This window comes from Aquarana catesbeiana, linkage group LG03 (genome assembly GCF_042186555.1).
Source record: "Aquarana catesbeiana isolate 2022-GZ linkage group LG03, ASM4218655v1, whole genome shotgun sequence".
Classification (NCBI taxonomy): domain Eukaryota; kingdom Metazoa; phylum Chordata; class Amphibia; order Anura; family Ranidae; genus Aquarana; species Aquarana catesbeiana.
In genome coordinates, this window is record NC_133326.1 from 602586337 (window position 1) to 602600614 (window position 14278).

General features: G+C 42.7%; 1 protein-coding gene across 6 annotated transcripts in view; it reads right to left on the minus strand.

Annotated features, from left to right (window-relative positions):
* Positions 1-14278, minus strand: part of PSD4 (pleckstrin and Sec7 domain containing 4) — a 138408-nt gene that overhangs the window by 61781 nt on the left and 62349 nt on the right. For 4 of the 6 annotated variants that reach the window (XM_073622104.1, XM_073622109.1, XM_073622106.1 and 1 more), the window contains exon 2: positions 1897-3023. In XM_073622104.1, coding sequence (XP_073478205.1) covers positions 1897-2874 — 978 coding nt within the window. In that variant the 5' untranslated portion in view covers positions 2875-3023. The remainder of the gene's footprint in view (positions 1-1896; positions 3024-14278) is intronic. The other 2 variants (XM_073622105.1, XM_073622108.1) reach the window with 1 other exon arrangement.

Below are 14278 nucleotides of genomic sequence, written 5' to 3' on the forward strand. Positions count from 1 at the left end.
GAATTGCTGCAATTCAGCCAGCGATTTCCAATCGCAGCAATGCGTGATGCGCACATTTAGGTGCCCTTTATTTGTAATGGCACTCCAGGCACGGTGTGATTTTGCTGCAATTTTTACACAACGGAATGACGTGGAAGTCGCTGCAAAATGGGCCTTAGCTCCGGAAGGTTTTACCCCATTCATGAACAGGCCATTTTTTTTTTGCTATTTAGCACTGTGCTACTTTAACTGGCAATTGTCTGCCCATGCATGGCTATACCCAAAATTAAATTTATATCATTTTTTTTCACACAAATAGAGCTTTTTTTGGTGGTATTTGATCAACACTGGGTTAGGGTTTTATATTAATGAAAAAAGACCAAAGAAAAACTATATTTTTTTATTTTCTGCTATAAAACATATCCAATTAAAAAATAATCTAATTTTGTCAAAAATTTAGGCCAAAATGTATTCTGCCATGTCTTTGGTTGTAGCGTCTATAAACCATGGTATATATACTGGAATTTTTTTTATACTACTAATACTAGTGATTTATAATGGAACTGTGAAATCTGACACTAACTGATGCTGGGGGGGGGACTGACTGTCACTGACACTAATACAGCGATGAGTACTGACTAATACTATACACTGTCACTGTACTAATGACACTGGCTGGGAAGGGGATAACATCTCTGGGTAATCGAGGGGTTAAGTGTGTGCTGATTTTTACTAAAGATCTCTTTATTACTTATCCCTGCTTTGCAGGGATAAGAAACAGAGAGATTGTTCCCTCTGTACAGAGCACTCTGGGCTGTGACAGGACACAGCCGATCAGCAAGTCCCAGCCATGAATCATTGGCCAGAACCTGCTGACAGACTCCCGCTGTGTACAATCACAGGGGGTGTCAGCGGGGGCATGCACTCGCCCTAAACCTGGAAACAGGCAGCAATTTACCAGTAAGTTACTGTGCCTGTGCGAGCCGCCCGTCAGCAGTACATTGCAGGCAGGCGGTCTGCAGGTGGTTAAAAATCATGCAAACATCATCACCCAAAATGGAGCAGCAGCTTTTATCAGATGGCAAACGCGCATACAGCAGCCCATTGAGATGAATAGGCTGCCCTATGAGCGACATGAAGGAAGGTGTACATCGAACTTAAAGAAAATCGAAGTGGGAACGCGCAATGCAAGATATGAATGGGGCTTTAATCATTCACATGGGACATGTTTACATTCATGTGTCCGATTTGTGGGGTGGGGCAACCTCAAACTTTTAGGGGGTTTGTAAATGTATAACATTATTTTTTGACACCCTTTTTCCTTAATGACAAGTTCACCTTTACAGAAAAATCAAATGCACATATTTCTGCAGAAACAAATGTGCATTTATTATTTTTTCTTGCAGGAGCCTGGAAAGCATTGCACCAGCAATCGGTACATCATGGGTGCAATGAGCATTAGTGCCCCTGCAGCCCATTGAAACTGCTGCGGTGGAAGACCGTACTTGTAGTTTGTTCATTCATAGGTATCTGTGCAGGCACGGTTCTGTGGGTGATGTCCAAAAGGTTTCTAAAGGTGACAGCAGGTGTGGGGAAAAAGACCCTCCGCCCGCTGTCACAGGGGGTGGGGAGTCCCCCTGTCACAATACAAAGTCACACCGGAGGAGATCGCTGCACCAACATCGCTTGTGTTGGTATGGCCATCTGTTGGGTGTTTTTTTTTTTTTTTTTCGTTCAGTCTGCTTGGTTGAACTGAAAAAAACTGGCAATGTGTACCAGGATCAACAGAGCCCTGGAAAGGAGTAAAAACCCAACAGAGATTTATTCCCTGCTCTATCCAAACACTAAATAAAACCAAACTTTGCCTGGACAAACACTTTAACTTTAGATTAAAGTCAGTCATCAAGTGTCACCTACCTTCTGTGTAGAAAGCAAATTGTCTGAAATAGGCCACCTAGTGGTCCTGCAGCGCATGAACATCTTCTCCTCCCACTCGTCTTCATATATCTGGAGTTCCTCCAGAGATTCCTCCTGTATTATTGGATGCCATGCAGCCATTCCCGTACCAAAGTCTTTACTATCCCATGCATTTGGTTTTAGCAGCTGGCTTCCCTCATTCACTATATTGTCCATGGAAGTTGATTTATGTTGGCTGGTCAGTTCAGTAACGGAATTCTGTACATTATAGTCCACATTATGTGTCACTTTTGAGTTCTTAAATAAAGGGTTATCACAAAACAAACGCTCATCTTCTACTTCCAATTCAGAGTAGGCAGCATCATCGCTCTCTTGGTCCTCATCCACACATTGAGGTTCTGGATCCCTTACAAGTTCTTCAATGCAGGATAGACTCCTTGCAGGCTCCAGAGTGGAAGGTGAGCTCCCCACAGGCATGTTCATCATAAGCCCCATTTCCCTGGCTTTCTGATTGGTCTCCGTAATATCAATCTGATCCTGGAGATCCATGACACAAAGCTGAACCTGAAGTAAACTGGCTAAGAAAACATCCTGAGCAGAGGTGGTCTTTGATGTGCTACTGACCTGAGTAGTCATATTGGTGGCTTTAGGAGACTGATGAAAATCAGAGACCCTCTGGACCCCGGAATAGGCACTGCTTGCACAACAGTCCTCAACATTCGTACCTGGAGTGAAACCAACACTTTTGACTTCCTTATGCCCTTCATGATCATATTCATTTAATACAGTCCTCTCAGTTCTGGACGGACCTGGGGGCAAGCAGTTCTCATTAAATGATGGAAAGTGATTAAAGTGCGTTGAAGGTACAGGGGCTTCATGTCCCTGCCACGCTCTAGAAAATGTTTTCTCTTCTACCTTAGAGTGAACATAATAAATAGGTAACAGGTCATCATCCACAGAGAGCTGCTGCTTTTCCATTTCACCCGTTTCATTTGTCTCTGCGCTTCTCTTGGCTGGTGCAGAAAACAGATGAGGATCCTAAAGATCTCTTCTCTGGAACTTCATATTCCTAAACAGCGAGCTAGGCTGGCATGCCAGAGAGTGGAAATTCTGTGTTAACATCTGCCCTGGATAGAAAGCAAACAGAACACAAGAGTTAATGGTTAATCTAAGCATTTTAAACCTTTACTTGACAGGTCACTACAGGAAAATATGTGAATCTCCTATACCAATAAATCAAGTGTTTATTATGTACTTATTGTATGTACATAGGATTATTATGTATATTTATTAGGATGCATTAATACACAATGACAGCAGGTGTTCGGTTCAGTATATGTACAAAGCAATGACAGGAAGGAATGTCAAGTGCTTCATTTTGGTACTCAGGTGTACAGGCCCAATACATATACAGTATATACTGTATATCCAACCAACTGATCCATCACACACAGAATCCTAACTCCATTCTTCAAATGGGAAACTGCAGAACAATGGTGTTAAAAGAGCTCTATGGTCACAGCATAAACTTTCATTTTTTAACATCAGCATTGTAATAACAATACAAACAATAATTATTTTTTATAATAAACTATAAGCTTTCTTGAGAAATCTCCTTTCATGTTGTGCATGCTGGTCATCTCTTTCCACAGCTTTCCATATTCCCTGGTATCACTTTAGGTTTTAAATAAAATAATGAAGAACATGGCATCCTTGTGCAATACAAAGACATTTTTTTCAGGAAAAATCTTAAAAGTGAAAGTGGAAGCTTGTGGTGTCCCATACATTAGTAAGTCAGTGTGGAAGTGACCCCTTTGGTGGTTAGTGGAATATTTCCCACTTGCATTGGCGGTCAGTATAAATGGGAAATCAGTTTACCATTGCTCGGTCAAGGAACCTCTAGTGGTCTCAGAAGAGAGCCCTGGTTCAGAAAGCCTGGCTTAACTTTATCAGAACATTTGTTAAAGCGGGGGTCCACCTATCTATCGTTTTTTTTTTTTTGGAGTTCATTCACAAACTTTTCTTCTCATGATTATCTACTCTATGTTCTGTGTAATAAGTCCGCCTGTGTCCGATTTCGTTGTAAAGAATAACTTATAAAATTCACTGAAGGCGGTTTCCATCTTCATTGTGGGCATTTGAAGTCCACAAGCATGTATTTCCTGGATGCGGTGAATGCTGTGCTCCCAGCATTCACTGAGATGTTGTGATGACGCTGTTGCACAATGCATGCTGGGAAGCCTGAGACTAGCTCCCAGGGGACTGTGGGAGGTCTGGGAGAGGCTAGAAACACGCCTACTCCCATGGGAGGAAAACCAGGAAGTGCTAAGAAGAATAGAAAAAAAAAGGTAATTACGGCGATTTAAATTTTTTTACACAGCATGTCAGCATCTAGGCAAGGAAGAGAATGCATAGAGATAATGTTCAAAATTTGGGTGGAACCCCGCTTTAAAAACACAACAAAACAAGAATAGTAAAAAGAGATAAATTACAAGATAAAAGAATAAGAACACACGATGTACTGTACCCATGTACATAACGGATGCCCAAATGCTCTGTGATCTCGATATAACACATAACCTCCACCTTGTAATTAGTCCTATTTAGGGGTATTTCAGAAGAGAGAGGAGGACAGACACATCATGACGTAAAGAGTGACTTTACAATCATAAACAAGGGACTTTCGTGTTACTAAGTTTGGAAAGCTCTCAAAGCCAGGATGTTGTTGTCAGAGGGTCTACAGAAAGCAAGCTACCACTTGGCATACACCCAGGAAAGAATTAAGCAAAGAGTCCTATCCTGTTAGTAAGCATGTAGGTGTGTACCGTTATCAGCAGAGTTATAATAGATTCATGTCATGACATCTGGTCTGTTTACATATTTAATGGCTCACAACTTCTGTGTAATGGCTCTCCTGTAGGCGACAAGCTCTGATTGTGACACAAAGGGAAAATATAGAATTCTCAGCCTGAACAAGATGGACCTCAAGATATAAAACTGATATATCACACCGGTATAAAGTTACACAAGTTCAGAAATAGGGCTGGCCATACATGTGCAGAATTTCATTAGAACAACCATTGAAAAATTCAGAAAAATCGTTCAGCATGTGAAAGGCCCCTCGGTGACTCAACAAATTTTGTTAGAGCATTATTAAAAATTTTGTTCAGCTTGCCATGCCAATGGTTCAAATTTTAATATTCGATTTTGAGATGCATAGAGGTGATGTACTGTTTATACATGTGACCCTACCGCATGCCATATACAACCCCAATTCCCCCAAAAATTGGGATGCTGTGTAAAATCGACATAAAAGCAGAACGCAATGATTTCAAAATCTCATAAACCCATATTTTATTTACAATATACCAGACAACATATCAAATATGTAAACTGAGAAAATATAACATTAAAAAAAAAAAAAAAACAGTAAATTTTGAAATTGATGGCAGCTGGTAAAGTACAACCCCAATTCCAAAAATGTTGGGACAGGGCCATGTTCACCGCGGTGTAGCATCCTATCTTCTTTTAACAACACTCTGTAAATGTCTGGGAACTGAGGAGACCAGTTGCTGGAGTTTTGGGAGGGGAATGTTTTCCCATTCTTGTCTGAGCATAAGATCTCTAAAACCTGGAAATATCTTTCAGCATTGATGGTGCCATCCAGATGTATAAGCTGCCCATTCTATACGCACTATTGCACCCTCATACAATCGGAGATGCAGGCTTTTGCACCGAGCTCTGATAACAAGCAGGAAGGTCACTCTCCTCTTTAGTCCGGAGGACGCCGTGCCCAGGATTGCCAAAAAGAATGCAAAATTTTGACTCTTCTGATCACAGAACAATTTTTCATCTGTCACCTTCAGATTATTTGCCCCGTCAAATCATTAGAAAATCATTTTTTAAAGCGAACCTTCAGTCATTTTTCATCTTTTCATCTATTAAATCTTCTGCTCTTGTTGTTTTAACTTTGGATAGTAAAATATTTTTTTCTGTCAGTAAATACCTTATACAGCCCAATTCCTGTTTCTTGTTTGGTAAAAAGCCTAGGCTTATGACATCATGCACAGCTCTCTCTCAGACACCTTTCATACTGAGGTGTTTTTCAGGCGCTAAAGGGCTAAAAATAGCGCCTGTAAAGCGCCTGAAAAACGAGTGCTTTGACAATGGGGTGGTGCGCTTGCAGGACGTTAGAAAAGGTCCTGCGAGCAGTATCTTTGGAGCAGTTTAGGAGCGGTGTATACACCACTCCTCCATCGCTCATGCCCATTGAAATGAATGGGCACCGCTGCCGAAGCGCCTGCAAAGCGTTTCGGCAGCGGTGCTTTTCGGGCGCGTTTAACCCTTTCTTCGTCCGCTAGCAGGGGTTAAAAGCGCCCTACTAGCAGCCAAAAAGAGACGCTTTACCGCTAACGCCCCGCGTGGCTCAGTGTGGAAGGGCTATTTCTCTCGTGAGAGTTTGCCAGGAAGGGAGGAGGGGATGAGTCATAAGAAGGCCAATGAAAGCTGCAGAGCTGGAGGCCTGTGTGTCTGTGTAAATCCAGGAAGTGAACAGGCAGCAGCTTCAGCTAAATGATCAGCCAGACTTAGTGCAGGGAATTTTCTGCAGCATATTTGGCAAGTACAGAATCACAGTATATATAAAATAATATGCAAAGTGGTTGGAGGGAAGCTTCAGAATGGCAAAGATGTTTTTATTACAAATTATGCAGACTGTAGTTCCTCTTTAAACCAAATTTTAATCATGTATTTATGACTTTCACAGGTTTTGACATTATTCTTCTACACTGGAGGGCAGCCTACTGTTTGTTTATCAGCTATCTAAGGATGGGGAGAGGCCGACCGTTCTAAGCTTCAAGAGGGTCACTGAACAGGAGGTCAGCTGTATGGGGAAATTGCCTCTCCCCACAATCACACCCTTATCTTATTTATCTCCAGTTCCAATATCCTCCTGAAACCTTTTCACATATTCATGTTATTCCAAAACTAATCTAAGATCCTGAGATGAGCTTTCCTTTACCTATGCAGAACATGTTTGGTAATCTTCCTTTGTAATTCTCGTGGGGCAGTAATTTGGAGTTTCCAATGAAGTCATTTGTTTTATAAGAATACATTACCAGAGCAATGTGCAGGGACTAGGGGCTTCCATGACACTCTGGGTGATGTGTTCATATTTGCAACTCAGGCAAATTATCCATTTATAATATTACTAAACTTCATATCTTCTGTCTTATTCTGACTGGGCATACCATACGTAAAGAAACTGCCACACTGCCCTAAATGGGCAAAGTCACAGGTCTGTAAAGCCCACTGCTTTACCCCCATACAGTATACGCCCCTGCCCAGTTGCCCCCCAACTAATATTCAGAGAAAGGTGACAATATCTCTGCAAAGAACCCAACCTACACCCCTATACTTATCTTATCAGTGCTCCCTCACTGTCTATAATACCTGGTACTTCCAGGTACAGAGGAGCATGCAAACTTCTCATCTGTGACAGTGCTTGATTATAGCAGCCAATTCCTAGACCCAAGTCACATGAGCAGCAGAGCAACATCACATTCCCTAGGGTTGCCATCTAGCTGGCATTTTAACAGGCTGCCCAGTAAAAATGTAATAATTTGCCAATGTTATTAACAGGAAGTAGATCATAGGGCTGGTGTTTTTTGTAGACAAGCTGGCAAGCCTACCACACACCCCTCGGTCACCAACAGCAGTCACGTCAGTGCCAGACGCACAGGAGGAAGTGGCAGCAGGGAAGCGCTGGAATAATACAGACATGTTATCACTTTGCCAAAACATTTTTATTTTTTGTTATGGATAGGGTGGAAACGAGTTACAGCTCATGCACATGGTCGCAAAGCATGCATAAGTACACAGAACCTGCAAAAAAATCTTTCCTGGGAGTCACAGCTACTGTATACAGCCAGTAATAGAAAGCAATTATCCAATACGGCTTTATGTGGGTATACAGTGCATCCGGAAAGTATTAACAGCGCTTCACTTTTTCCACATTTTGTTATGTTGTGCACAGCCTTATTCCAAAATGGATTACATTCATTATTTTCCTCAAATTCTACAAACAATACCCCATAATGACAACATGAAAGAAGTTTGTTTAAAATCTTTGCAAATTTATTAAAAATAAAAAACGAAAAAAATCACATATACATAAGTATTTGACAAGAACTCAAAATTGAGCTCAGGTGTATCCTGTTTCCGCGGATCATCTTTGAGATGTTGTAGAGGCCGCCTGTGGTAAATGCAGTTGATTGGACATGATTTGGAAAGGCACACACCTTGTCTATATAAGGTCCCACAGTTAACAGTGCAGTAGCAGCCTGCTAAGCTACCGGCCACCAGGTGTGAAATCTGTTTCCCTCTGAAGGTGTGGGTACTTTCTTGGTGGGACTTACATCTTTTGCCCAGGTTCCGGTTTCTTGAGGCCTCTCACTGGTTTCTACCTCCCCGTCCTCACACAGCTCCCGGGGGGAATCTTGGTGGCATGGTTGGCTTTTTATGCATTAAGCCATCTACCTTTATGGACGTTTTGTTTTGAAGTTTCCTTTTCAAATTTAGGGTGTTATACCTGCCCATATACAGTAATCTTTTCACTACTTTACAAAGAGTCATCTATACTACGCTAGTAGGCCAGGAGTTTCTCATCAATTGCATCTATCTGTGCTTCTCCCAAAGAAGTGAGACTCCACTCGCGAAACGCGTCGAGACCTAGCACAGCTATTCCAGACTACTGACAGTCATCTCTGTGACATATATCCAGGTCTCATGGAAAGGTTTATTACATGAATGTAAAATTTACCAATATGTCAATGTCTAATATACTTTCTTCTTTCTGTATTACATGTTGTTTTTGAATGTGTGTTGAATAAATCATTTCCAAATTTTACTTGGTACGTTCTGAGGTGTGCTCTTAAAAATTCCAACGGGCAATTTTGTTTTTTGTTGTGTGAATGCAGCAATGTACAGAGACATCCTTAATGAAAACCTGCTCCAGAATGTTCTGGACCTCAGAATGGGGCAAAGGTTCATCTTCCAACAGGACAGCGACCCTAAGCACACAGCCAAGATCCACCTGGAGTTTGCCAAAAGGCACCTGATAGACTCTCAGACCCTGAGAAACAAAATTCTCTAGTCTGATGAAATAAAGATTAAACTATTTGGCCTGAATGGCAAGTGTCAAGTCCAGAGGAAACCAGGCATGCTCATAACCTGGCCAATACCATCCCTACAGTGAAGCATGAAGGTGGAAGCATCATGGTGTGGGGATGTTTTTCAGTGGCAGGAACTGGGAGACTAGTCAGGACCGAGGGAAAGATGAATGCAGCAATGTACAGAGACATCCTTGATGAAAACCTGCTCCAGAACGCTCTGGACCTCAGACTGAGGTGAAGGTTCATCTTCCAACAAGACAACGACCCTAAGAACACAGCCAAGATAACAAAGGAGTGGCTACGGGACAACTCTGTGTATGTCCTAGAGTGGCCCAGCCAGAGCCCAGACTTGAACCCGATTAAACATCCCCATTCAACCTGATGGAGCTTGAGAGGTCCTGCAATGAAAAATGGGATAAACTGCAAAAAATAGGTGTGCCAAGCTTGTAGCATCATACTCAAAAAGACTTGAGGCTGTAATTGGTGCCAACAAAGTACGTTTTTTTATTTTTAATATATTTACAAAGATTTCAAACAAACTTCTTTCATGTTGTCATTATGGGGTATGGTTTGTAGGCTTTTGAGGAAAATAATGAATTTATTCCATTTTGGAAGAAGGCTGTAACATAACAAAAGGTGGAAAAAGTGAAGCGCTGTGAACACTTTCCGGATGCACTGCAAATCTGCAATCACGAGCATGGGCGTACACCCCTGGGCACAGAATTGTTGCTGCCACTTCTTGTGCTTCTATTATACTGACACCAGAACAAGACTTGAGGGGAAATCTTCACAATGAGGGCAAATAAAACCTAGAAGAATTTTTGGACCTTTCCGCACCCGACTTAACCCACAAAAAAAAAAAAAAAAAAAAAATAAGCACCTGAATCTATCCCAATATCAGAATCTGTTGTCATCCCCAGGCAGGAGAGCTACACTAGACTGGGTGACAGAAGGCATTAATCAGGCTATGCCACATGTACATGGGGCGACAGGGAAGGTGCTGACAGGTCAGAGAGCGGTGTTGGGGGTATTATTATTATTATTATTATTATACAGGATTCCTATAGCATCAACAGTTTGCTCAGCACTTTACAACGTGAGGGCAGACAGTACAGTTATAATACGATTTAATACAAGATGAATCAAGGGGCCCTGGTTCCTTAGTTACAATCTAAAAGGCAGGTTCAGTGATACAAAAAAGGTAATAGCTGTGGGGTATAAGCTAATGGAGAAAATAAAAGTACAGTTGTTAGGTGGGGGCAGAATAGGCTTCTCTGAAGAGTAGGAGATAATCAGATTGGGCAAGGGAGTTCCAAAGGATGGGAGAGGCTCAGGAGAAGTCCAGGAGGAGAGCATGGGAGGAGGTGACAAGGGAGTCAGAGAGCAGGGTATGGAGGTGACAATACTGTATCCTTTACTTGTAAGACAGTGGTGTCATCTTCAACCCTGTGGTACCTTGACAGAGGTTACAAAAATGGTTGGACAGAAGACAAATCTTTTGGCAGATAACAAAGGTCACATACAGATTTTAAAAACCGACTCCAAGAATTACAAAAACTACCCAGCAGGCTTTGGTGCTTTCTCTGCTCTGGGTTGTCCTCACATACAATGTAGGGCTATTGGCCCTGCTATGTACTTGATTATGTCAGTGTGTGACTGTGGCCTGGAGCCCCTAAGAGAAGAGGTTTCGGGGGACCGGTCACACAGATAGAAGAAGGCCTGCAGGAGCAAGGATTAAACAATGACCTTATTCCTCATCCCCTAAAGTTAGGAAGCAGCGTAGGGTTTATTTTTGCAAGCCCCAGAGTTGGGCATTAACTGAGTATTTTGTTATTTGCCTGCAATTTAGCTTTAAATAAAAAAAAATGCCCATTATTTTTCTTCAGAAGCATTACCAGTTTCAAAAAAATGTATCCGCAAGTTCTTTCCCTATAAATTCCACCCGGCTTGGAAAAATCCCCTTCAGTGAGCCATGTACAAATCAAGCTCATCACGTTGTGACGAATCCAAAATATTCTGCCCAGAGGGGACGGCATCTACAGCCATAAGTGTGCAAACCCCTATCAATATTCATAGATTAAAAAAAACACCATGACAGAAGTTTAAAAACTTCCCACACTAAAAATGATGGCTGGAGTACCAACTTTATGGGTTTACTCACCCTAGGCACAGTTGCCTTTTACAAACCCCCCAAAGGCCTGTGATCACATTGTGTTTGGACCAAGCATGGCAAGATCATCACCTCTGTCTTACAGGGGCGTACTATGGCAAGTGACTACTGAACCGTGCCCAACCCACGGTACGGAGCAATCAAACAAACTTGACTTTGGCAGTACAGGTCGGGATTAACATGCAGTTCTGTGCAGTGTGATTTCAGCCCGTTCATTGTGAATGGGTTGAAATTTCACTGAATCACATTAAAAGCAGTTCATGTATTACTTTTGGAAACTCACTGCAGCTGCCATTGCATGGTACTTCTGTACCATGCGATCCACTATGGGCAGTCACGCTGCATTTGTGTTTGGGGTGTCATTAATACAGTGCCTTTTGAACATGGCGTAGGAAACACTGCGTTCTGCTGTGAACTGGCCCTTATGCCGCGTACACACGGTCGGACTTTTCGTCTACAAAAGTCCAACGGACGCTGACGGACTAAAGCTGGCTGGTAATCCGATCGTGTGTGGGCTTCTCCGGACTTTCAACTGACTTTTTCAGCCTCAAATCCGACGGACTTTAGATTTGAAACATGCTTCAAATCTTTCCGACGGACTCGAGTCCGGTCGAAAAATCCGCTCGTCTGTATGCTAGTCTGACGGACAAAAACCCACGCTAGGGCAGCTATTGGCTACTGGCTATCTACTTCCTTATTTTAGTCCGGTGTACGTCATCACGTAAGAATTCGACGGACTTTTGTGTGATCGTGTGTAGGCAAGTCTGTTCGTTAGAAAGTCCGCCGCAAGTCCGTCGAAAGTCCGTCGAAAGTCTGTCGGACAGGCTGTCGGACTTTTGTAGCTGAAAAGTCCGACCGTGTGTACGCCCCATTAGAGTCCATTTAGACCACTTTATTGTGTGTTACATTTAAGCAGAACTAAACCCGCAGATACCCACCTGTTCTCCAAAGGTCTGATGTCCACATGGTCACATCTTCACCCTGGCTTCTTTCAGGTGCCAGTCTTGGGCTTTTCTAATTGGTAACATAGGATAACATAACTTCCACACAGGCGCAGAAGTCAGTGATCCCGACACATAGTCACTGGTACCGAAAACACAAACTGAGCTGTGCATGCACGGCTCTGTTGGAATTGTAAAGAAGACAGGCAGATAGGGGGTTATTTTATTTTAGAAGAGACACAGCATGTCTCTACTGTGGTAAATGACCTAAATGCTTGTAAACTTTATTAATTTGACTTTAGTCTTGCTTTAAGATGCACTGTGTCACATGTTTACCTGCACGGCTACCAATGCAGTGGAATAGACTTTTCCCATGCTAGCGCGTTACCGTGAGTTGCAACACATATGCATTGGAGCTGCGTTGCCTTGGGACATCATTCAAAATCAATATCATTGCAGAATGTTAATGCACATGTGTTAAGACGGGTAGACACGATTTGTTTTTTTCTATTCAACCCCGCAGGTTGGACAAAGAAAAAAAACAGTCAGCGTTGGCCAGAGCCGATATATTAACTGACGTTGGTGCAGCGATCTCCCCACTGAGCTGTTGTGTTCTGACAGGAGGACGGCCCCCCCACCAGAACACTCTGATCAGCGCTCTCTGCCATTGGCTGAGCACTGATCGGGAGCCGGTCGGATGCTGGTTTTTCAGCATGCTTGTCCGACATACACGCTGGCCAAATGTCAACTTTTTTTTTTTTTTTAACCGGCCGCTGTCTCCCAACATTCGGCTCGTGTGTACGGTGCTTTAGTGTGTGTCACCATAATGCACAAGGGTGTGTTTCATTTTTCCATGCAAAGAAGTAAACACACAGTTGAAAGACATATTGTATATGGGGAATATTTTACCAGCCCAAGAAATTCTCTGTCCATCCAGTTTCCAAGATTTACACAGGCCGGCCACACAGCTCTGTCTGGCAGTGCAGGAGACCTTTATTCATCTCTGCTGAAAGTGGGAGTAAACCCCCTTGCTTGATTTTTACCTATAGGTAAGCCTATAATAAGGCTTACCTGTAGGTAGAGTAAATATCTCCTAAATGTGCACCGTTTAAGAGATATTTACTTGGGAATCCTCCAGGGACGTCAGTGGCGCATGCGCTCGGAAGGAACGGCATACATGAGTCCTGTGCCGTAAACAGCGCGAATGACGCCATTAAGGCTCGTCCAATTAAAGGACAACCAGGAAGAAAGACCGGGTGAAGATGGAAGCCCTGTTAGCGGTGACACTTTGTCCTGCAGGCTTAAAAAAAAAAAAAATCCGGGGGTTTACTACTGCTTTAAGTCAAGTACCAGGTCTTGTTCATCCCGCAGCCTGTGATTGGATAGCGATCGGATTTTAAACCAATGAACACACGAGAAGCGTGTGCGGTATAATGACAGCTCTCAGCCATTTGCTATCCCCTTTGGTGTCACCTTTTCTGTCCAAACTTATTCCCTTAGCACCAACGATGGATCTCAGATACAGTTGCCAAACATGAAGCTTTCATTTCCTCATACTGTTGAGTGTGGTTCGTCTGCGGCCTCCAGGCCATGTTTGTGGGGAGTTCCCTGGGCCTGTCACGGCAGACTCATTTATCACTATTTTACAGAGATGTTGCTGCAACGTGTGGAATATCAACACTTATTACACAGCTAGATCAAATTCAGCGCTGGAGGGGCCTACGAGCTGAAAATACTTGTGACACCATGTTTTTTCCAGTGTGACTAACCGGCGAAGATCGTCCCTGTGACACGCGGCCAAATATACAGAACTGCATCTACCACAAGATAAAATAAACACGTATATGCTTGTATCCATGGGATTGCAGCTTTGTGTCAGGTGACCACACTTACTATGTCTGATCGAATCCGCAACAAAGAAAAGGAGTATATCTATGCTGGATCAAAAGGAAAACTATTCACAAAAATATGAGGTACAGAGTAAGAGTGACATAAATTGCAGCCTTGGTGGTAAGCAGATCTTATAGTGTCATATTTCAGGCCCTGGAGGAAGACACAGAATGTGTGTTGACAACATTAAGGGCTCGTTGACAGTTGCA